The 25527-nt window shown below is 41.2% G+C and overlaps 1 protein-coding gene across 2 annotated transcripts in view; it reads left to right on the top strand.

Annotated features, from left to right (window-relative positions):
- Window positions 1-15039, top strand: part of LSG1 (large 60S subunit nuclear export GTPase 1) — a 29945-nt gene extending 14906 nt beyond the window's left edge. For both annotated transcript variants that reach the window (XM_014783072.2, XM_087439833.1), the window contains exons 8-14: window positions 2187-2603; window positions 5027-5128; window positions 5274-5417; window positions 7590-7713; window positions 10202-10281; window positions 11629-11802; window positions 14563-15039. In XM_014783072.2, the coding sequence (XP_014638558.1) occupies window positions 2187-2603; window positions 5027-5128; window positions 5274-5417; window positions 7590-7713; window positions 10202-10281; window positions 11629-11802; window positions 14563-14742 (1221 nt within the window). In that variant the 3' untranslated portion in view covers window positions 14743-15039. The remainder of the gene's footprint in view (window positions 1-2186; window positions 2604-5026; window positions 5129-5273; window positions 5418-7589; window positions 7714-10201; window positions 10282-11628; window positions 11803-14562) is intronic.
- The last annotated feature ends 10488 nt before the right edge of the window (window positions 15040-25527 follow it).

The raw sequence follows: 25527 nt of genomic DNA on the forward strand, positions 1-25527 counted from the left end.
TAAGTGCTTATTGTCCTGGGGTAGTCTGGATTTATAGTTTTTCCTCTTATCATTTTTGTTGTTTCAAATCTTCCGTGGAAGTCGATGTCTTGCTGAAGTTTTTGAATAAATATCACTATATTGCTTAGCCCTGGTGCACCAACCCAATAACCCTATCAAAAGTGGAAAAAGGATTAGTTTCTACATCTGTGTTATTCCCTGAACTGTTAACCAAGTAGTAGATTCCAAAGGAAAGTGGCATTTGTTTGCATGATCTGTTCCCAGGAAACCCTTGTTGCCTCCTGTTGCTGACTGGTTTCTTTTTAGAGTTTAACAGCTAGCTTCAGACTGTGGGTTAACAGTGTGTGGTTTTTGGAAGATATTCTTTCTTCCTTTTTAAAAGTGAGGCGCCATTTATTCCTCCCAAGTCTTCTGAAATCTCTACTGTTCTTCACGCTTTCCCAAGAAAAAATTACCAGCTACTGTTGTGATATTATTTCTGTAATCACATCTGTCATTTGAGGATCAAACATGAACTTATTAAAAGTTGTTTGGTCTTCACTGTTTTCTTGCCTGTCTGAAGTTTGGGTCTTCCTCTGCTGTTGTTTGGCCCCTTCCTATTTTAAAAAACATGGCATTTGCTGAGTACCTCGGTTTTCTCTGGGCCATCTGTTAAATTGCACTGTGTTCCCCAAAGGATTGACTTTTGCCTTCTTTCTTTTTATTTTTAATAAAACTACTACAAAATCCTTTTGTTGTCTGTATCATTTTTCCTGTACCTAAACTGCTTCTACCTTAGTTTTCCTAATACACATCCACGTTCACTTCACATTCTTGTTTTCTGTCTCTTTCATGTTTTGAAATGATTCAGAAGAGCTCACAGTGAAGACACACTGACTTCTTTACATTCATTGCTCATTTATCATAGAAATTGCTTCCAGTTCTATGGTTCTGTTGTAAGCCATGTTTCTTTTTGAGTTGCCAGGCATGGTTGTGAAATCATACCTATTTTCCCTGATGTTTTGTTTATATCTCTACTTTTCTAAAATTTAGGATACCTGTTTAACTGAGTTCATTATGCCCTCTTCTGTGACAGCTGCTTGTATAAACCCTAGATTATTTGAAAACGATACAAAGTTTGCATCACTTCTAAATCCAGACAAATTCAACCTTGTTGATACAAATCAGTAATACTGTAAATTGCCTTATTTCTGCTATGTTATCAGTAGGAATTCAGAAGAATTAACACACTCGTGAATAGTAAATGATTTTTAAATTTCTCTTTCCACAGGAAATCTTTAATTGGTGAATAATTTCCGCATGCAGAGTTGAGTTTTGTTGCTCCTGCATTTCATATGCAGGGAGCTATGCTCCGAGGCACTTTTGATTTATTAAAGGCAATTATGAAAGAATAGCACTTTCCTTGAACATGCAAACTGGCTGTCTTTAAAAATGCAAATGTAAAATGAAGCTCAAATTACAAATTATACTCCTTGCTTTGTGCAGAGAAGAGAATATTAAATTTTTTTTTTTTTTGAGGACGATTGGCCCTGAACTAACATCTGTTGCCAATCTTCCCCTTTTTCTTTTTTCTCCCCAAAGCCCCAGTACATAGTTGTATATCCTAGGTGTAGGTCCTTCTAGTTCTTCTGCGTGGGATGCTGCCTCAGCATGGCCTGATAAGCAATGAGTAGGTCTGTGCCCAGGATCCGAACGGGTGAACCCTGGACCGCCGAAGCAGAGCGCGTGAACTTAACTGCTGTGCCACCGGGCCGGCCCCAGAGAACATTAAATGTTTTATTATTAGTGAGAAATGCTTTGTTTTATTCTACAGCCCACTGCAAAATAATGTACTGGCAAAGAATTGAGCTTGACCTAGGCTTTTTTAAATCCTTGCTTTCTTGAAAGATTTATCTATTACAAAAGTAATACGTGTTATTTGTACGAGTTCAAAGAATACAGAAATGTATAAAGTGCAGGTCCACCACTCCTCGCCTCCCCAGAGGGCACCACTGTTGAGAGTTTGGTTGTGTCATTGCACTGAAAGACTTATGTTGTCTTCTGCCTGGATTCTCCTTTTCTGGTCTCCTTCATAACTTTCCTTGTCCTCTGTTCATCTGAGATAACCAACTCTTGAGTATTTTCACCAGTGAAAAATGCAGTTGTTATACACTTCAGAACTTTTGTGGTTTATGTTATTTCATCAGGAACAAGTAAATGGAGATGCTGAAGAAGCCAACACAACTGAGTTTGAAAACTCCAGTTGCAATGAGGCTGAAATTCCACGTGATGAGACTGAACATCTTCTAGGCAGAGATTCTCTCTCACGTAGTGAAGTAGCCACTAGTGATGAAGACGACAGTGAGTATGAGGACTGTCAGGAGGAGGAGGAGGAAGATTGGCAGACGTGTTCAGAAGAGGACAGCACCCCTGAGGAAGAGGCTGGTGGCCAGGACTGGAAAGAAAGCCGTACTGTGGATTCTGAGGCTCCGGGCAGGAGCACCCTGCAGAAGAGGCAGACACGCAATTTTAGCCACCTGGTATCGAAGCAGGAATTATTGGAGATCTTTAAGGAGCTACACACTGGGAAGAAGGTGAAAGATGGGCAACTTACTGTTGGACTGGTAAGATGAAATAAGTCATAAAATTGTTACCACATAAGGATCTTTATTCCCCATCCTTTGGTAGCTACACTGGAACCCCAGAGACCAGTCAGGCTTCTGCCATCATAGTGAACTGTTGTCCTCTTGTTGCCCACTGGCATCTAGGGGGTTGGCAGTGTGGCAGGCAAAGCCCAACTCAAAAGAGTGAAGGCTTATATTAGTTACACCCCTGTTCATAATAATTATCTTCTCCAGTCTCCTTCCAGTTCAGCCCTACCCATCGTGTGATTTACCAAGAAATACTAGAAGGAAAGAGCTTTTAATGTTGTCCTCAGACTTCTAGTCCACTGTTCTTACCCTCTGTAGGCTTTTGGCATCCTGTGATCCTTGCCAACTCATAGGTAAATGTTCCAGGTGCATATTTGCCCCAACATCTTGTGGCCAAAGTGTGACAAATTCTTTAGTTGCATAAATACTACAAATAGGAGAAAGGAGATCACATCTCTAATTCCATATACCCTAATTCCAAAGGTAGCTGTGAAAGGTGCCCAAACCCCAAAGGGATACAGCATGGCTCTAGACGGCCCCATCTTTAGCTAAAGAATTGTAAGATGTTAGAGAAGATGTTATTTATTTTTAAAATTTTCCACTAAGAAGGTATTTATTTTAAAGATCTTCTGTCTAGGAGAACAAAACAGAATGGAGGAAAGTAGATCATGGCAGGTTTAAAGTCTTCCAGTGCCTAAATTACATGCCAAGTATAGTTAATCCTAATTACTTTGAGCCCGTTTCCTCCTACCAGAAAAAAGCCTACTTACAATGACTAGTAGCTCGACATTTTATTTTAGTGACTGGTTAAAAGAGGTGTCCCTGAAGCCAGGCAGACATCCGTGTAACTCCCACTTCTGCAGTGGAGCTAACTTACTTGGTATGAACCGGGGGAAAGTTACTTAATTTCTCTCAGCTTTAGGCGTTCATTTCTCTATATTGCTAAAAATTCATTTTCTGCGTGTGCCAGAAAGCCCAGCTTCCCTACAAGTTAGTTTGTTTTTCACATTTCACATTTATGGAAATGCTAAGCAGCCTCTCTCACTTTCAGAATTTCTTACTCTAGACATCCTGAGAATAGGTTTGTTTATTCGTTCGACAAACATTTATTGATCCCCTGCGACATGCCAGGCCTACTGCTGGGCCCTAGCACTGTATCGGTAGACAAGACAGACACAGTCCCCACCCTCAGAGAGCCTGTAATTCCAAGTGTGATGGATGTTAAAGAGGGAAAGTTCCACACTCTACAGGAGTATATAATGAGGGAACTTGATTGGGGAGGGGGGAGATGACAGTAACGGAAGTCCCCTCCTCCCAACAAATAATATTTAAATAATAATATACCATGTAATCAAGATATAAACACAAAACAGTAGCAGAATATGGAAATTAATGAGCAGTTATCTGAAATCTTTATGTAAGAGGTTGCACCTTAAAGTATACTGTGAGGTTTTGGCAAGTGACAATGAAAGGGCATTCCAGACAGACAAAAGGTAAATGTTTAAGCAAAGCCCCAGGAATGGAAAAGTGTGTTCACGGAATAACAAGTGATTGAGTGTGGCTGAAGTTTGAAGAATGGTGAGAGTTAAAGCTGGAATGGTGGAAGTGTGTCCATGATGAGTTGTGTAATAGGTGGAAAGTTTGGGATTTTATATTCAACGGATGGTGTTTATAATCTTCCAGTCACGTTGATGGAGGATTCTTGGAACCATGTAAGAATGGGAATTGGATTTGGAGGCACTGGGCAAAGCCTGAGAAAAAGCATGGAACAGGGAGGCATGATTTAAGCAAAAAGTTTGTTCCCTCATATGATCCCGCTTGATCTGAGGCCACATGAAATTTCAGATTTATTGATAGTGTTGGGGGAGAAGCAGAGGGGAAAGACTGGATATTGTCTCACCCTGAACCCAAGAGTAATTGAGTTTTATAGCTTATTAACCCACATTAAGTCATTGTGCCATTTACAGTTTTTAGCCAGCAAGACAGAAACTTGCTAATAAGTTATTAAAAGTTAAAAATAATAAATAATTGTATGTTGTGATGATTAAGATATCTGTCTGATGCTTGGCTTCACCCACAGTGTGGAAGATGCAATGGAAACAGTGAAATGCGTATGGATGGGGCAGTGAGGGGAGAGCTGGGAACAAGGGACTGAGGTTTCCTGTAGTATCTGCTGTTACAGCAAAACCTGTAAAAATAAAATGTACTTCGCTTTGCTGTTCATCACTGGAGACAAGTCTGAATAAATACACTCACACCACTGGGGGAAAAGTGTCTGACAACAAACAGCGTCTATTTCAAATAATCTTCTGAAGCAACCAGACACTGATGCTGGTGTTGCCACTATGTATGTAACATCTTTGGATCTTTGAGAGATGTACTGTTGACTGTTCTAGGTGGGCTACCCAAATGTTGGTAAGAGTTCAACTATCAACACCATCATGGGCAACAAGAAAGTGTCCGTGTCTGCTACTCCTGGTCACACCAAGCATTTTCAGGTATTTCTACAGCATTGGCCTCTGTATTTCCTTCTCAGCCAGTTCCTCTTCTGGGTATTTTCTGAAATTCTTTGCCACTCATGTGCTGCTCCTCTTTCCCTTCCTCTGCTGTATGACCAGCAATAACCTCTTTCTTGACTTTCAGACTCTCTATGTGGAACCTGGCCTCTGCTTATGTGACTGCCCAGGTCTGGTGATGCCGTCCTTTGTCTCTACCAAGGCAGAGATGACTTGCAATGGAATCCTCCCAATTGACCAGATGAGAGATCACATCCCACCTGTGTCACTGATATCCTTTCTGCTTTGCAAAGACTCTGGTTATGTGTGTATTAGGGCTTCATGTTTGTTTTGGACATTGCCTTGCATTTGATATATTCAGGTCTGATATCTTGAGAATGGAAAATCTAAAATTCTTACTAGTGATCTGCCCATGTTTATACAGTGAAGTGGAATTGGGACTTCAGAATTAGACCTCCTGTCCTGATTGCAGCAGAGTGGCCTGGAATAAGTGGAAAAACCTAGGCTTTGGACCTCAGCCCCCAGTTGCAAACCTGTTTGAATCCTGACACTGCCATTTGAGTATGTGAGTGACCTTGGTAAACTTGCTTTGACCTTCCAGAGACTTTTCCTTTTCTATAAAATGAGGGTAATACTAGCTACCTCACAGGTGATTGGGAGAATTTAATCATTATAGCTAACGTTTATTGCATGATTGCTATTTGCTTTACAAAACACTTACCAAGTAATAGCTCATTTATTTCTTAAAGTGACCCTTGAGATGGGTAGTGCTCTTGTTCTCATTTCCTCAAACTTAAGGAAACTGATGCACAGAGAAGTTAACCAGTTTGCCTAAGATCTCACAGTAAGTAGCAGATTGAGAACTCGGCTGCCTCTCAGCAGCATAGTGAGTTAACTTACGTGAAGCATCTAGAATGCTGTCCCACATGAAAAAAGTGCTCACAGATAGATCTGTTAAGACCTGCAGCGTCTGAGATTACAGCCTACTTACAAGCTGACAAGTTACTCTGTTCCTGCTGCGTGGATGCTAGCAGAAGACAGGAGACTCCATGAGACTGGCACACTCCCTCCTGAGTTAATGAATAGGTAGAATTTCCAGGCCCTGCACAGTTCTGGACTAGATCCGTGATGACTACACTTGACAGCCACAGCTTTTTGTTTACCCCAATTTGTTTTCTCTTTCCAGAAGAAATAAGGAGTAAGAATTCATTTACCAGGATAAATAAAATATGATATATCCCTAAATAGCATACTATATATAGTTGTTAAAAAGAATACACTAAATCTACCTACAGCAACCTGAGTAAATCTCAAAACATTGTATATACAGTATGATGCCATTTTTGTAAAAATTTTCATCTCACAAAACAATGCTTTGTATTAATAGATATATATAATAAAAGTATGAAAAGTGAACTGAAAGATGTGCCACAAACTGTCCTTACCTCTGGGTTGGGGGGCTGGTATAATGTTTGAAAGCTTTAAGTTTTTTAATATAATTTTTAAAAGGTGAAATGTTGGGGGCCAGCCCAGTGGCACAAGCAGTTAAGTGAGTGCGCTCCGCTGCAGCGGCCCGGGGTTCGCCAGTTCGGATCCCGGGTGCGCACCGACACACTGCTTGTCAAGCCATGCTGTGGCGGCATCCCATATAAAGTAGAGGAAGATGGGCATGGATGTTAGCTCAGGGCCAGTCTTTCTCAGCACGAAGAGGAGGATTGGCATCAGATGTTAGCTCAGGGCTGATCTTCCTCACACACAAAAAAAGGTGAAATGTTATTAATTCTTGGTAGTTGGAAACACAGGTGTTATGTTATTTATGCTTTTCTGTATATTTTAAGTTTCTCTGTGAATCAGTAATGAGACATATATTGAGCATTTACAAGCCAGATTAGGTTGGGTTCTGTGGAGGACACAGGCATGAATCAGATGTGGATCCTGCCTTTTCAGGATTCAGTCTGTGGGGGATATGGAGCGTGTACACGAATAACCATGGTACCGGATAGAATGTGGTAGTGGCTTAAGGAAAGTCTGTGAGTAATTAGAAAGGGAGGAAAAAACAACCTCTCCTTGCATAGTTGTAAGGATTAGGAACAAAGACTCTTTGTGCTTTATCTCTGAATTAGGCTCATTTCACAAAGTATAGTTTATTTAGAGTCTTGCTTTACAGGGTAAAAGTGTGTCATCTTTAAGGCGTACTTCAGAGATAATATTTTAATAGTTATTTTAAAAGGATTCAATTGGAAGTGATCATTGGTGTTGCATTGTTTAAAAGAGAAAAAAACAATCTTTGTAATTAATGAGTAACCGTACTTCTCTTTTGAAGAGGTGGAAAGCTTTTTGTCATAGAAGTGCTGAGGTACTATGTTCTTAGAAGCATGTGTCAGGTGCCGTGGGGAGGGAGAAGGGGGTCAGTTCAAGGGAATGTATTCCTTGACAAGTGTATGTTTGCCAGAATATTCCGAGATATGTTTTAGAAGCTACCTATGGCATTAATATCATAAAGCCTAGAGAGGATGAAGATCCCCATCGACCTCCAACATCAGAAGAACTGTTGACAGCTTATGGATGTGAGTTGTAATTTATTTTTTAAAATGAACAAAGGATAACAATACGGTTAATGAGAAAACTACTCCTCTGCAAAGATACAAATTCAGAATTTTTTGTTAGCATTTGTCATGTTGTCTTTGAGGGTCGATGTTTTTGTGGTCTCTGTTGGCCTTGCCTATGATGTGGCCTCCAGGTAGCTGATTTGGTGATGGTTTCAGGGTCCAGCAGTAAGGGACAGAGAGCTAACTGCCACCTGAGTGGTATTTCACTTCAGTGTGTTAATTGCTTTTTAGAGTTAGAGAAGGAGATGCTTTGTATCTTCTGCCTCTTTCCCAGGTCTGCCCTTTCCTAACCTTCAATGTAGAAATCAATCCCTGAGGAAGCACATCTTCCCATGCTCTCCTTCCCTGTAGGAGGCCTAGATGTGGTCAGTGTTGAAAGCTCCCATGGAGAGCGAGCGCAGGGCCTGTTACAGCTATCACATGCTTCTAAGAAAAAGCCCTCAGGATGTCCACCGCTTTGATGGTACTCAAGTGTAGACACACAGGTTCTGATCTGAGACTGTGTCGGCTTTTTCTGGAGTCGTCTCCCAAACAGGAAAGAAAAGGGACGTTAGGAAGAAAACAAATGTGCTTATCAGAGTGGAATAAGAGAGCTGTGAGGACAGCCTCAGGAAGGAAAGCCTCAGATGGGGACAGAGCGGAGCTTGGTCAGGATAGGGACACAAAACGTCCTCCTTCCCCTTCCATCGGTCCCTTGTAAACCCTGTTTGACATTAAAATGAGTCCACGCTCTCCCATCTCCTTGTTTTAGCCCAGTTCCACTGGGGCTTATCTCTCCCTGTCTTTTCTCCAATTGATTGTGATTTATTTACTGTAAATACAAGCTTTAAGGGTGGTCTGGAGGAACCTGTGTCTGCCTAAAGAATAGCAATGATAGAAACATTTCCAAGCATGTGTGGCTTACCTTTAAAGGAATTGTCACGAGCTGGGAAGGAGTTCAAGGTATTTGAGTATTTACTGGCAGAGAAAGGTGATTTGATATGAACCACATTTAAATCAGACTTGAACTTAGTTGAGGGACTTTAAAGAGAATAAATACTAAGCACTTGTGCTAAGACTGGTATATTGACAAAATCATAGAACTAGAAGAGACTGTAAAGATCACCCAACTTCTCATCCCCCTTTTTTGAAGACAAGTAACCTGAGAGCGTGAAATGCCCTCCGCAAGGTGGTGTCTGGTCAGTGGCAGAGCCTGGATGAGAACCCAGATTTCCTGATGCAGGCTTATCTCCAGTGTGCTGGCCTGAAAGATGGGGAAAGGTGGACTTCTACCAAACTTTCCATTTGATTTGACTTCCAGATAAAACTAAAAATAATGCAGGTCTCTTAAGGTTTTTCATCTAGTTCTATCTGATAAAATCAGAGTAAGGAAAAAGCCAGTTTGTAAAGACGGATGACCGCACATGTACAGTTTCTGAGATCACCATCTGCAGGTCCATAAAGAATAGTCACTGGCAGTTCATTTTAAACAACATTGCTAGATAATTCTTGTTTTAATTTATATTTCTTTAAATACCAGTGAAATTGAGCATCTGTCCCTGTTTGTTAGCCGTTTATATTTCTTCTGGGAATCACCTTTTTTCTATTCATAGTTTGTTTTTGTCTTAACGATTTTTAGGAGTTCTTTGTTACATGTGCTGAGTGTTTTTACCAGGCTTTGTTTATGGTTTCTTAAGTGCTATAGAAGTTAACAATTTTAATAGACTATTTTTTTCATTTTTGGCTTGATTGGGTTTTGTGTTTTACTTGGGAAGGCCTTTCCTATCCCAAAAGGATAAAACTGTTTTCCTGTAATATCTTTTATTTTTTTAAACTTTAGATTTTTAATCTGGTTAAATGTATTTTTGTGTATGGTGTGAGCTAGGGTTCTAACTATTTTCTTCTAAACTGAAAGAGCCAACTCACAGCTCGTGTGTGAGGGAGCTGAATTTTGAACCCAACCTGTCTGCCAAAGCCCATATTCTTAACCTCTCTGCTCTGCTACTCCCTTCTAATTGAGTTAGTAAAGGGATCTTTGTTGTATGTTTGGGAAACTGAAAAAAGTGCAGATATATCATTAAATAAGAAAAATTGCCCTGTTGCTTTTGGTTTTTCTGATAATATTGACAGTATAGCTTTCTACAAGTAGCCTCCTTATGTAAATGTTTAATGATGGAAGAAATAACTGGAGTAGAGAGAAATTGAATGTGTCTGTCATAACGTGGCACTAGGTGGTTGTTAGGGTATCAGATATAACAATATAGTCTATTTTCCTAGAATATCAAATGTTTTTATAATGCTAACCAAAATATTTTCTACATTGTTAGTTAATTTTTTTAAAGATATAGAGTAAGGATGCATAGTTTGGATAGTAGCAGAAAAGGCTTGATTTCCATCACCTCAGTTGTCTTTGTCATGGTGTTCTGTCTTCCATCTTAGGTTTTGCAAATTTCGTTTCTCTTCACAGATATGCGAGGATTCATGACGGCCCATGGGCAGCCAGACCAACCTCGATCTGCACGCTACATCCTGAAGGATTATGTCAATGTGAGTGAACCTTGCTTCTTGTTGCTCTTAAATAAGTAGGTCTTCTTTCTCCACAGTATGTTCTTAGATAATGGCAACCTGTTAAGTCATAAAGGAGATATTTTCTCATTGGGATTGTGATATAACTGGAGTTACATTCTTGATCCAGGGGAGCCAGCATCATATGAACCATAGATGTGACTGACGACATAACATGGGAGATGAAGATCTCTGAACATTAGTGAAAGTGATAAATTCATGCCTCTGGTTTTTCCATCTCCTACAGCCCTTTGCTTGTTTCTGTTGCAACCGTATCACCATCTTCCCAATAGTGTAGCTGTGTATATGCCTGTCTCCCTACACTTATCTAGTAACAATACTAATAATAGCTAACATTTTTTCAAAGCTGACTCTGCTAGGGCTAGTTCTAAATGTTTTACATGTATTATCTCATTAAAAATAAACAAGTGTGTGAGGTTATTATTCTCCTATTACAAATGAGGATGTGGTAAGTTTTGGGTCTTCCTCATCAATAAAATAGGAATTAATAATACCTATCTTATGAAATTATTATGAGAAATAAATGAGAACAATGTATGTGTGTGGAGACGTGTGTACACACACACCACTACACTCAGTGCCTGGCATGTAATTAGTCACCAATAATTTTTAAGTATTAAGCTTAATTCTTTCCACAAATAGGCAGTACAGGGCCTTAATAATAACTGGTTTTGAGGGTTTGGCTTTATTCTCTCCTTATCTCAATAGCACGTCAGCAGAGCTCTTGGAGCATAGAAATAACAGAGAGCAGCCATATTCTCTTGCCTTCAATTCAGGAAGAAAGTGGTTAACAGAACATTTGTATGGATAAATTATTCATTCATTTGCCATTTATAAAACTGGAGGACGGGGAGATGAGTTAAAGCCAGCCACAGTTTGTAGTGTTGATGGTAGCAAGAGCAGGGTTTGCACCCGGTGAACAGCTGCAGCTTGCCCAGCGTCCCCGTGAGGACAGCCATACTGTCCATTTTGTCCTGGTTTTTGTTTTGGAAATACTCATCTTAAGTATAAACGTATAAGTGTACTGGAGAATACTCTAGTAGAGATGCGAACAAGGTAATGAGCACAGAGAAGAAAGATTTCCTGCTAGTCTGGGGCTGTGGGAAGAGTGAGGCCTCCAGAACAGTAAGGATCATCAGTGTATTAGTTATGACTCTGCAGTTGCAGTTGACCAAAACTCAGCTCAGCTAGCTTAATGAAAAAGCAGCAAGCTCCATCAGAGCGGGCCCGGTTGGAGATGTCTCCTCTGAGGACTTTTACACAGATGGCACATGTGAGGCACTGTTATCATTTGTGTTGTCTTTGCAGGGTAAACTTCTGTACTGTCATCCTCCTCCTGGAATAGATCCCGTGACCTTTCAGCATCAGCACCAGCGACTCCTAGAGAACAAAACGAATGGTGGTGAAATCAAAATGCAGCCAGGTGGAAATAAACAGGCAAAACAGATTGAAAATGTAGTTGACAAAACATTTTTCCATCAAGTAAGTTTTAAGGTTTTTCTTTAACTTCTGATCCAGCACATTTTGTATAATAGCTTTATTGAAATACCATTCACATACCATAAAATTCACCTTTTTAAAATATACAATTCAGGGGTTTATAGTATATTTACAGAATTGTGCAACCTATTTACAGAGTTGTGCAACCATCACCAATATCTAATTTTAGAACGTTTTTATTCGCTCCAAAAAGAAACCCTGTACCCATTAGCATTCACTCCCCATTCCCCTCTACCCCCAGCCCCTGCCAATGGCTAATATACTTTATATGGAGATTTGCCTGTTCTGGACATTTCATATAAATGGAATCATACAGTATGTGGTCTTCTGTGACTGGCTTCTTACTTAGCATAATGACTTTAAGGTTCATCCATGTGTCCATACTTTATTCCTTTTTATTGCCTAATAATATTCCATTGAACAGATGTACCACATTTTGTTTATCCATTTATCAGTTGATGGACATTTATGTTGTTTCTACTTTTTGTCTATTATGAAGAATGTTGCTATGAACATTCATGTGCAAGTTTTTGTATGGACATATGTTTTCAGTTCTTTTGGATATATACTTAGGAGTGAGATTGCTGGGTCATATGGGAGCTCCATGTTTAACATTTGAGGTGTTGCCAAACTTGCCAAAGTGGCTGCATCACTTTACATTCCCACCAGCAATGTATAAGGGTTTTAATTTCTCCACATCCTTGCCAATATTTATTTTAGGCATCCTAGGAGTGTGTGTGAAGTGGTATCTCATGATTTTGATTTGTATTTCTCTAATGATTAATGATGTTACACATCTTTTTCATGTGCTCATTGGCACATGTATAACTTCTTTGGAGGAATCAGTGTTGTTGTTGTAAGAGTTCTTTATATAGTCTGGATACAAGCATTTATCATATTTATGATTTGCAAATATTTTCTCCCATTTAGTAGGTTGTCTTTTCTCTGAGCCAACATGTTTTAATAACTTTAGTTGTTTATATCACAACTAAGTTTGTATGCCGCATTTTAAAGAACAAATTTATGTGCAGAACAGTTAAATCATATAATTGTACCTAATATATTTTTTTAATGCTTTTAAGTGACTACATAGTCAAAAAAAAGTCAGCTGTATTCAGAAAATGATTCTTTCTGTGTTTATATGGTGCTTTATTTGTGTCTCTCCCAGTGAGCCTGTGGTGAGGCAGGCCAAGCTGATATTACTATCCCCATTTTACCACTGAGGACATTGAGGCTCAAGGAGGCTAAGTGACTTAACCAAGGACACTTGTTTGAAATGACAAAGCTGGGATGGAACTTAGATTGTTGTGGCTCCTAGTTTGAATTATTTCCAAATCTGCCAGTATTTAGAAGAAAATTTACCGATACACAGAAAGATTACAGGCTCTTTCTTGGGCCTGCTACTGTCATACAGGACATTTAAGTTGAATTTTTAAGTGTTTACAAAATATTTCTAAAGGTCATGTACAGGAAAGGTGAAAACTTAGAATTAATTACAATATAATAAAGCATATATCTAAGCCTTAGCCTCTAGAGTAATATTTTATTATGATAAGATCATGAGATATATTGCTTTATACTTGGAAATCACATTGGATTAAATTTTTTGTACTAAGTTAACTTAAAATTTGTTTAGTTTTTTTGTTTCATTTTCTTTTACTTAAATAAGATCACAAGTTTCCCACAACTCTTTTTGAGCACTTACTATGTCCCAACTACTACACTGGGGCCTGGGATAGATACCAAAGTGAGTAAGACATGATTATTGCTTTCAGGGGGATCACATTCTAGCAAAGGGGAGATGGGCGGGTTAACAACTAACATGACGCATTAGGTCTGGGACAGAGGTGTGAGTCAAGAACTTTGTGAACCCTGATTGGGGAGCAGGCCATCTTGGGGCTGGAAGCAGAGTGGGTCAGTGAAAGCTACAGAGATGTAGTGGTGCTTAAGCTGGACTTTGAGGGACAAAGAAAAATGTGCCCGTTGGAAGGAGTGGTGAGGGCCAGATTTCCAGGCAGAAGGAGTAGCATGAGCGAAGGCATGAAGATATGGGAGTGTGGGTTTATCAGTAAAGAGCCCATGTGTTGTAGGTGGCCTGGTGTCCCATGTGAGGGAATATGAACTTGATTCCCCAGGCCTCAGGGAGCCATGAGAGATTTATGAGGACACGAATAGAGAGATACATGATTAGAGAACTCTTGTAGAAGTGTGGACGCTGGGTTAGAAGAGTCTTGCGGGGTCCAGTGAAAGCTAATGAATGCCTGGGTTAAAGCAGTGGGGATGGAGAGGAGGGGATAGATGAGCAAAGTTCTAGGGACTGGAGTCAACAGAACTAAGTGGCTGACTTTATGTGACAGATGCAGAAGACAAAGAGAATGTGCTGTCTTGGTGGCTGGGGTGAATTCTTATACCACTAGCTGAAATAAAGAATGGAGAGTCAGTTTCTAACTAAATTTGGGTTGAGGCAAGTTGAATTTTGATATCAAGATAGAGATTTCCAGAAAATAGCTGGTATTATGAGTCTGGTTATAGATGGTATGTGAAGCTATGGGACTAAACAAAGTTGAGGAAAAAGAATGAACTGAAGACAGCACGCTGAGAAACATCATTTGAGGAATGGGGAGAGAGAGGACCAGTGGAGGATGGAAATCTGCTGTCTCGGAGTTCTCCGTAAATAATACTGTGCATATTCTCCAAAGGAGACTGCTGACATCTCAAATAATATTTTCGCTTATTTCCTAGGAAAATGTGAGGGCTTTGACCAAAGGAGTCCAGGCTGTGATGGGCTACAAGCCGGGGAGTGGCCTGGTCACTGCCCCTACTGTGAGCTCTGAGAGCGGGGCTGGGAAGCCCTGGAAAAAACATGGTAACAGAAATAAAAAGGAGAAAAGTCGTAGACTCTACAAGCACCTGGATACGTGAACTTGGGCTGCAGCAGAAATGGCCTCTGCGTTGTGCATCTGGACAAGAACAGGAGCTGCCCGTTGCCTGTGGTGCTGTAGAGTGGACCCTGCCCTTGGGCGCACAGCCACACCCAGCAGTCAGGATCAAGTCAGGCTCCTCAGAGCACCAACTCTGACTGACGTCGTCATCTGGGAGCCCCAGAAAAGACGAGGGAATGAATGATGTGTATTTGTTGGTGTAAACATATACACAAATGCATACTGATTGGTATGTTGGGGATTTTTTGAAAAAACATTAAAATTAAATTGCCATTGACAGACGTGTTATTGGTTTGTGTATGTAGCTACACTGCCATTTGGGTAGTCCACATTCTTTAAACAATGTTAATTTGCTAAAACATCACTGGGATTTTAGATGGGTTCTTTTGAGTACATTATTTAGATTAGTGACTCTCACCCTCACACACATACCCAGCACACCCCTGCTAGGGCAGAAGGCATGTCAGATCTTGGAATGGGGGGCTGGTACATGTGAGGGAAGCATGTGTTCTTGTAGAGCTAACCCACAGGGAGTGAGAAGAGGCAGTTAAGCAGCTAGTTTCTGTTTTAGGCATAGGGATCCCTGATGTCCTTAGGACTTAACCATCCAGAGTAAGGCGAGGGCGGTTTACCGTTTCCAGTCACATTCTGTGTAATACACTATGGCTGTTTCAGCCTCTCACTTCTCTACTTTTGTCTCCCTTTTTCTCTGAGCCTCATTATTCCCTTAACTCAGATCCTTACCTTGTTTTGTATCATAGATGTTTTTGGAAATCTAACAAAAGTTATGGATGCTTTCTCCGGATAAATGCATATTCCCACGTACACAATTTTGCAAAATATATCATTCATAGACCTCCAAAGTTTGTGCATGAATTCACAGTTAAGAAGCCTTGCCTTTAACTGACCATAATATATTTGAGATATATTTGAAAATGTGTTGTATCTGGGGAATAAAAAAGTTATATTTGTTCATTTAACAAATATTGATTGACCACCTGCAGTGTGGCAGGGAGGGCAGTCCAGAAAATGACAACAGTGTGAGGAGGGCCCTCAAGCAGGAAGGAGCACTGCAAGATGGCAGTTAGCAAGAGCCAGATCTCACAGGGCCTCGAGCCGGTGAGGGATTCTGATGTTTTCTCAAAAGGAGTGGGAAGCCAAGGAAGGGTTTATACAGGTGGGGAATGAGATGTGTTCTAATTCTTCACTGAAATATCAGGTGAAAGGTAATTCCAGATCACGGCTAAGGTAGACTTAGAGGGGGCATAGCTGAAGATGTTCTGAAATTGTGCTCCTCCATCTGTAACATCCTGCTTCTAGTCATTCTCTATTATCTGACAGAAGTGAGATAGTCTGAAAAGCTCTTGATAGAAGAGAGACAAGCATTGGCATGGGAAAACACGCTTGGATCCATTTACTGAAGAATAGGCACAGGCATGTGGCAAGAACTTCCATACTGAATGGATGAAGCGTGTATTTAGAATAAGTTTTGCTTTAATGATAGTGTAATGGACAAAATATGAGACTTTTTAGGAAGAGTCCAATCATATATAATGCTTTCATGCTTTTGATTATTTGTGTAACAGTTTTATTGAAATAATTCACATACCATACAAATTCACCCATTTAAAGCATATGATTCAGTGGTTTTTAGTAGATTCACAGAGTTGTGCAACCATCACCACAATGAATTTTACATTTTTATCACCCCAAAAAGAAACCCAGTACCCTTTAGCCATCAGCCCCCATCCTCTCATTCCCCATTCCCCATGCCTAAGCAACCACTAATCTACTTTACATATAGATTTGCCTATTCTATTCATTTCATATAAATGGCATACACTGTGTAACCTTTTGTGACTGGCTTTCACTTAACCTAATGTCTTCAAGATTTATCTACGTTACAGCATTTATCAGTACTTCATTTCTTTTTATTGTTGAATAATAGTCCATTGAATAGATATACCACACGCATTTTGTTTATCCTTGTATCAGTTAATAGATGTTTGGGTTTTCCAATTTTTGGCTATTAAGAATAATCCTGCTATGAACATTTGTGTACAAATTTTTGTGTGAACATAGGTTTTCAGTTCTCTTGGGTATATGTCTAGGAGTAGAATTGCTGGATCATTGGAATTGCTATGTATTTAACCTTTTGAGGAGTTGCCACACTGTTTTCCAAAGTAGCTGCACAATTTTACATTTCGCATTTCCCACCAGCAGTGATAAGGGCTCCAGTTTCTCCACATCCTTATCCACACTTGCTATTGTCTTTTTTATTTTAGCCAACCTAGTGGGTGTGAAGTGGTGTCTCGTTCTGGTTTTGATTTGCATTCCCTTGATGACTAATGATGAGCATCTTGTCATTTGCTTATTGGCCATTTGTATATCTTCTTTGGAGAGAGGTTGACTCAGATCCTTTGCCCATTTTTGAACTGGGTTATTTGTCTTTATATTATTGAGTTACAAGAGTTCTTTATTCTAGCTACAAGTCCCTTGTCAGATATATAATTTGCAAATATTTTCTGCCATTCTCTGGGTTTTCTTCATAGTGTCCTTTGAAGCACATTTTGAATTTTGATGAAGTCCAAATTTATGTTTTTTCTTTGGATGCTTGTGCTTTTGGTGTTATATTTAAGAAACTATTGCCAAATCGAAGGTTACTAAGATTTACTTCTATGTTTTCTTCTAAGAGTATTATAGTTTTAGCTTTTACATTTAGGTCTCTGAGCCATTTGAGTGAATTTTTGTATATGGTGTGAGGTAGGGAATGGACCGATTCATTCTTTTGCTTGTGGATATCCAGTACTACCAGCACTATTTGTTGAAAAAACTAGTCTTTCCCCCATTGAATTATATTGGTACCCTTGTTGAAAATTGAACAGAAATGTGAGGGCTTATTTCTGGATGAATACCTTTGATATTTAACATTCATAAATGTGGAAAAGAACAGTCTAGCATGGCTGGGGATTTAACACCCCCAAAGCATCCCCCAACCCGTAAGGTATGGGGGCTGGTTAGTAAGTAACCAGCTTCCCTGTCATTCAGTGCATACATTCTACATGTTCCTCACAAGATCCTCAGTAGAATGGAGCCCACTTGCCCACAGCTAAAACCATCTCATTAACACCCTTTGTTGCTTTTCTCCCTTCCCTGTCTCACTTTCTCCATTCTCTCACTTATAGAGCTTCATGGAACTGCCTCCCAAATAACTCACTGAACCTAAGTCCTTTGCTTAGAGTCTGAGGAACCCAATCTAGGATACCCTGAAAGGGGAATTTCTGTTTTCATCTTTGCTTCTGCCCAGAATGTGTGTGGTTAAGCATCCCATGCAATTTTTGTAAGTATTCCCACCCCTGTTGTAAAGGTTAGTACTTTAGACTTACAAATTGCAGTCATTATCACTGTATTGTTTTGAAATTTTTTTCCAGCATTTTATTACAGGGAATACACCACCCTTTTAAAGTAGAACCTGCTGTTCATCTGTCAATCTGTTTACTTTTCAGGAAATTAGAAGGAAGTTGAGGTTTTTGTTGAGAAGCCAATAGCAACATATGTTTTCTTGGTGGGTAAAGTGGAAAATCTGGCAGCAAGCCAGAAGCCTACTTAGTGCCACCTGGTTTTAATAGACTTTTCCTCTCTCCAGTCTGTGGAGAAGTGAGGAAAGTCATTCAAAATTTCCACCCTTAGTAACCATTTCTTGTCTGTTGTGTTCAATGCACTGTACCAGTTGAGAGTGAGGAGGAGGCCATACAGAAAGGAGAGATCTTGCTTTCAAAAGACTCCAGTGTAAAGGGGAAACAACAACAGCTTTGAGCAATCTCAAAGTGAGTTGAGGGCTATTATGTAAGTGAAGAGTGCCCAGCACACAGCAGACCCTGAAGAAAATTTTTAAACGTTTTATTGAAGTGTGATGTGTATACAGAAAGTGCACCTCAGAAGTGTACAGACAGCTAAATTTTCACAAACAACACATTGATGCAACCAGCACATGCAACCAGAACATGCCAGCACCCCAGAAGCCCCTTTGTGCTTCCTTTCAGTCACGACTGACACCCCCAAGAGTCACCACCATTCTGACCTTTTTGCTGGATTTTGTATCATATCAACAGCATCTACAGCATGTACTGTTAGTACCTGGCCTCTTTCATCCAACATTGTGAGAGTCACCCATATGCTTATATGTAATAAATAGTAAATCGTTCATTCTCATTGCTGTATAGTATTTTATGGTATAAATAGATCACAATTTATCTGTTCTATTATTGATGGAAATGTGGATTTTGTTTGCTGGTTTGGGGATTTAAAAACATTTTTTCAACTAATAAGCTTTATTTTTAGAGCAGTTTTAGGTTCAGAGCAAAATTAAGCAGAAAGTACAGAGTTCCCATATTCCCTGTCCACACACAGGCACCTCCCCCACTGTCAACACTCCACACCAGAGTGGTACATTTGTTACACCTGATGAACCTACACTGACACATCATTATCACTCAAAGAATTTAGGTTTTTAAAAATAGTGCTCTCATGGATGTTCTGGTACAGTGCTGTCCAATAGAACTTTATGCTGTAATGCAAATGTTCTATAATCTGTGCTGTCCAGTAGGTAACTACAACCATATGTGTCGGCTATTAAGCACTTAAAATGTGGCTAGTGACATCTTCAGAAGTTAGCTGCTAAAGGTAATGACAGCTAACTCCTGCCTGACCCAACCATCAAAGGTCTGAATGGTGAGATTTTTTTCGGGGGGGATGGCGTGGATTTTACATTAATATACATATCGGCTACTTCTAAAGTAGGCCACTAACAGTATTAATAATTAACAGTATTATAATGTTTTATATGAGTTATAAAATATTAGAATTTTTTAAAAGATTCTTAAGTCCTTGGTAATATTCAAAAAAGAGAGAGGAAGGGAACTGTTGGGAAAGCACCCCAGTTAAAAAATGTAGAAGGTGGGGCCGGCCTGGTGGCATAGCAGTTAAGTGCGCACGCTCCGCTTCAGCGGCCCGAGGGTTCGCAGGTTTGGATCCCGGGTGTGCACTGATACACGGGCGTGCACCGATGCACCGCTTGTCAAGCCACGCCGTGGCGTTGTCCCATATAAAGTAGATGAAGATGAGCACAGATGTCCTTGGCAAAAAAGAGGAGTATTGGCATGGATGTTAGCTCAGGGCTGATCTTCCTCACACAAAAAAAAAAAAAAACGTAGAAGGAATGATAGAATCACCATGTTGTAACCATCAATGAAATGGATTCAAGCAAAGACCACCAAAGGATGCTGAAACCACTGAGTGAATTGCCACCCTTGGGGACCTGGAGAGTCACCCTGTTTTAAAGTGTCACCCACTGCTTCTTAAGTACAACGGGAAGAGTGCCAGTTACAATGGAGCCACCTAGCAGACGCCACCTTACACAAGACATCAAACTCAACATCACTGGGGCTGCATCAGCCTGACGTTCTGTGCCTCCTGATGCGGTGTGATAGGAAGCACACGATGTCACCTTGTTCTGTTTTTGCAAAAACATTTAACCTCAATCTAATGAGGAAACAATTAGACAATTCCAGATTTGGGACATTCTATAAGACAAGGGACTTGGACTAAAGAGACACACCACTAAATGAATCCTGAACCGAAAAAAAACCCCACTATATTGGACATTATTGGAATGAATGAGTACATTTTAATGTGGATTACATATGAGATAATATTGTATCAGTGTAATAGAAGTGTGGTTGTGAGGAGAATATCCTTGGAGACATACATTGTTGCATTTAGGGGTAAAGTGTCATGACACCTGTAGTTTCAAATGGTTCCGAGAGGAGTGAGAGAAAACAAAATGTGGCAGAATGTTAACAATTGGTGAATCTAGGTACTCTTTCATCTTTTCTGCAGTTTTGAAATTTTTCAAAATAAAAAAATTGGAGAGTGAGAGGGCATAAGAATAGACAGTTAAATGCCATAATGGCTCAGGAGCCATCTAGAAGAACAGACAGAATCGTACCAGGAGACTAGAATCAAATTTTCTTTTTAATACCATCCAGTCGATTCTTACCCCTAGTGACCCTGTGTCCAGCAGAGCAGAACCCTGCCCGGTCTTTTTGCGCCATCCTCTCACCTTCCGGCGCTCTATCAGACAATGCTCCACCGCTATTCATAGGGTTTTCATGGCCAACTTTTTCAGAAGTGAGTGGCCAGGGCCCTCTTCCTAGTCTGTCTAGTCTGGAAGCTCCGCTGAAATCTGTCCACCGTGGGTGAGCCTGCTGGTATTTGAAATACTGGTGGCATAGCTTTCAGCATCACAGCAATAGGCAGCCACCACAGTGTGACAACTGACAGACAGGTGGTGTGGTTCCCTGACCAGGAAATAACCCCGGGCCACCACAGCAAGAGTGCTGTGTCTCAACCACTAGACCAACAGGGCTGGCCAGAATCAAATAGTTATCACAATTAACAGAAACGTAGTTCCTGTCTTTACCTTCGCTGGCTTTTGGGAAGTGGGGTTATCCAGTTCCCATATTGGCATGTGTGAACTTGGCAGGATGCTGGTTTCTTTCTGAATTGTAAACTGCAGTGAGAACTTATATTTCTTTTAAATAATTATTCCAATGCAAATATTCAAATACTGAATTCTATTTAGTTGGTTCTTTAAAGGTGAGTTTCCTCACTGTTAGCATTCATTGATATTTGCCTCTTTAAAAATATAGGGCTTTCGGGGCCGGCCCGGTGGCACAAGTGGTTAAGTGCGTGAGCTCCACTGCGGCAGCCCAGGGTTCGCCGGTTCAGATCCCCAGTGCACACCGACGCACTGCTTGGCAAGCCATGCTGTGGCAGCGTCCCATATAAAGTGGAGGAAGATGGGCACGGATGTCAGCCCAGGGCCAGACTTCCTCAGCAGAAAAAGAGGAGGATTGGCAGATGTTAGCACAGGGCTGATCTCCTCACACACACACACAAAAATATATAGGGCTTTCCTTGATGTAGTGTGTCAGCATCTGTCAGTTCCATTAGCCCTTGTCTAGCTTCTGAGCATCACAAACTAAGTGACTTGCAGCAATCGGATAGTACTAATGAGCAACTTGAGGGGAAAAAGGGAAAAAACCTTCACAAGATCATACAGTGAGTTGATGACAGAGTGTTAAACAGAGTCCAGGACCCCGACAGTCCCACCACCTGCTTCAGCCATGATGCTCCAACATGCCCACAATGGGACTGTTTAAAATTTGGAAACGCCAAATTTTAGCATTGATTTCTCTATATTTATAGCAGGCAAGTCAAACTGACACAGAGCTTTTTTTAATGTTACTGTTTGAGTAGTAGCCACAAGCCCTTCCTCTGATAATACATTTTACAAGAACATTGGCAGAAAGCAACGTGTCCTCAGAAGAGAAAGCTGTTGAGCTGCTGGCCTGTCCCTCGGCAGGTGGCTGGGACTTATGGCCACGCCTGCCCGCTCCTGCAGGACTGCCGGGTTGCTGCAGCCCTTCCTTCTTCAGGACAATGCCCGTGGGCGCAGTGCCTCTGCCAACAGGAAATGCCTATGAGCTGCGGAGGGAGGGCATGTGTTAGGATCCTCTTGTTAGTTTTCCTTTTCTGCAAAATCTGGACCATGGCCAAAAACATTGTCTTTAGCTTCTGGGTGGGGCAGCTGCCAGGCCTCAAAGGAGCCTGGAAAAGGAACTGATTCACTTCCTGAGGGCCGACGGACCGTGTGAAGAGCCCCATGGAAGGTACTGGGAGAATTTGGGAGGGCTCCTAATGGCAGGGAGGGAGTTGATCAGAATATATAATCCTAAGTGTTCCTACAGGATGACGTCCTGATTCCCTCTCGCTTCATCTCCTACCCTCGCTGCAGTCTCTCTGGTATTTGCTGGGGTCCACAGCCATGCTCTTACCCCCTCCAGGAGGGCATTTGCAGGACTGGCGCCATGGCCTCGTTGCCAAAAGCAAACTTATTCTCCAAAGCCAGCTCATGCATTTCTTGAAAGCCTTCCCCACCACACCCACACACACAGCGTTAGGTGTTGCCAAAGCATTTTAAACACGCTCTTAGTATAGTACATATCACATTATGGTCTGTTTAAAAATCAATGTATTCACCCAGTAAATATTTTCCTTCTCATGTGCCAGGCACCAAGCTGGGAGCTGAGGTTACGGGTATGAACTCAACAACCCTGGCTGTAAGACGCTCACAGCCGGGTAGAAAGACAGCTCTCACCATGCTTGAGAGGTGCCCTAATAGAGGAGGAGCGCAGGCACGGGGGCTTGTGCCCCTACAGCACCAAGACACCGAGTCAGTCTATGCAGGGACCACCGAAGGTGGCGTAGCTTCGGGAGGGAAAATCACGAGTTGTTTTAGACGTGCTCAATTAGACACGCAAGTGGAGATGTCGAGTAGGCAGTTGCCTATGAGTTTACAGTCTGGGAGGGCTAACCTGGAGATACTTGTTCAGAGGCAGAGGCCAAGGGACAGTATTTAAAGATGCTTTAAATGCTTCTGGCATCTGGTAAAGAACAGAACCCAGAACTGAGCTCTGTGTCTCCCTACCATGAGTTGACCTTTCTCTTCATATTTTCTTTGAACCACTTTTTTTAGTGGATTTGAAGCTCTTCCTAGGAAAGACAATAACAATAATAATTTCCACTGTTGACATATGCCAGATGCTTTATCTGCAGAGTTTCTAATAATCACAGTAACTCTATGGGATGGGTACTATTATCCTCAGTTTCTAAGTAAGAATACTCAAGTGCAGAGGATCAATGCTTTGCCCCAAGTCACAGCTGCAAGGAGGCATGGTGCTAATTCCAGTCCAAGAATTGCAGGCTAAGAAGCCCACATTCTTCCCGCTGCATCTTCCTCTGAGCCAACATGTCCAGTGACTAGGAACAGGTCCCCCCAGCTCCTCCACCCCTCACTGAGGGTTGTCTCCACAACCCAGTGTTTCTCATAAGAATCTCCCAGGAAGCTTGTGAAAATGCAGTATAGGAGGCTAAATAATGGTCCCCAAAGATATCAAGTCCTAATTCCTGGAACCTGTAAATATTACCTTATATGGAAAAAGAGTCTTTGCAGATGTGATTAAGGATCTTGAGACACAGGGAGATTATCGTGGATTATCTGAGTAGGTCATAAATGCAATCACTAGTGTCTTTATAAGAGAGAGGCAGAGGGAGATTGAACACACGGAAGAGGAGAAGGCAACGTGACCATGGAGGCAGGAAGCAGAGACTGATCAGAGTGATGCAACCACAAGGCAAGGAATGCCAGCAGCCACCAGGAACTGCAAGAGGCAAGACAAGGAATAGATTCTTCCCCCAGAGCCCCTAGAGAGAGGCAGCCCTGCCAACACCTTGATTTTGGTCCAGTGAAACTGATTTCAAACTTCTGGTCTCCAGAAGTGTGGGGGAATAGATTTCTGTTGTTCTAAGCCACTAAGTTTGTGGTAATTTGTTTCAGCAGCTCTAGGAAACTAATCCCTGCAGATTCCAAGGACACATGCCCAGAGAGCTGGATTTAATAGGTCTGCTTTTTGACGTCAGCCAGAGTAATTCCCACACCAATGATCCACAGACCACACCACCCCAATGCCCAGGCAGGGGACTCATAGGACTTAAACCCTTAAACTAGAGGGTTTTAATCTAGGGTCTGTTCCTCCATGGAATCCATAGTTGAATTTCAGGGGTTCCAATCTTAAAATTCCTTAAGATTTTAGGAGAAACTGTGTGTGGGTATGCACACATGTTCATATTTTTCAGGGATGAGGTTTTCTTCAGATTCTCAAAGGGGTCACAGAAAAGGTGGAGAACTAACTACTATTCTAAGAAAAAACTGTTGAGGTGTGTTGACCTGGTCCAGGGTGGGTGGGGAGGATTGAAGCAATGTTTAAATTAGGCCCACCTGGGGCCGGCCCCGTGGCTTAGCGGTTAAGTGCGTGCACTCCACTATTGGTGGCCCGGTTCGGATCCCGGGCGCGCACCAATGCACCGCTTGTCCGGCCATGCTGAGGCGGCGTCCCACATACAGCAACTAGAAGGATGTGCAACTATGACATACAACTATCTACTGGGGCTTTGGGGAAAAAAAAGGAGGAGGATTGGCAATAGATGTTAGCTCAGAGCCGGTCTTCCTCAGCAAAAAGAGGAGGATTGGCACGGATGTTAGCTCAGGGCTGATATTCCTCACAAAAAAAAAATAATAAAATAAACTAGGCCGACCTTCCAAGGGTTTCTGCTGAACCTGAGGAAGACGAAAACTGTAATAAAGATTTAGTCAAATTAAGTAATGGTATTTTCAAGTCGAAACGAGACTGAGAACATAGGGTAGCCCTTCCTCAGGGCCAAGTGAGAGGGTGACACAAGACTGGGTGGGGTGTGTCCTCACTTCATTGAGATAGTGGAATAGATTATCTTCTGGGAGCAGTAGGCAGACAATGTCACCAGAGAAACCCAGGATCTAGGCGATCACACCATGGGAGATGGAGGCAGAGACGACCATTCATAAGCACAGAGGACATACACCAGAAGAACTCTCAGGGAACCAGAAGGAAGGGTTTCAGACTGTGGGTATTGATTGTGTATAGACTATGAGAAACTTCGGTTAAATATTATTTTCCTTTTAATTTAACCCTTTAATCTTGTCCTAGTTGGTATTCATTTTATATCACTTCATCTTAATCATTTTATTATTTTAATTTTGGCCCCTTTTGTTTAACAACATATTTTAATTTTCCCTTTATTTGCTCGATTGCTTGTTTAATGTCTC

Source organism: Ceratotherium simum, chromosome 15 (assembly GCF_057802395.1).
Source record: "Ceratotherium simum simum isolate JZ-2026a chromosome 15, ASM5780239v1, whole genome shotgun sequence".
Classification (NCBI taxonomy): Eukaryota; Metazoa; Chordata; class Mammalia; order Perissodactyla; family Rhinocerotidae; genus Ceratotherium; species Ceratotherium simum.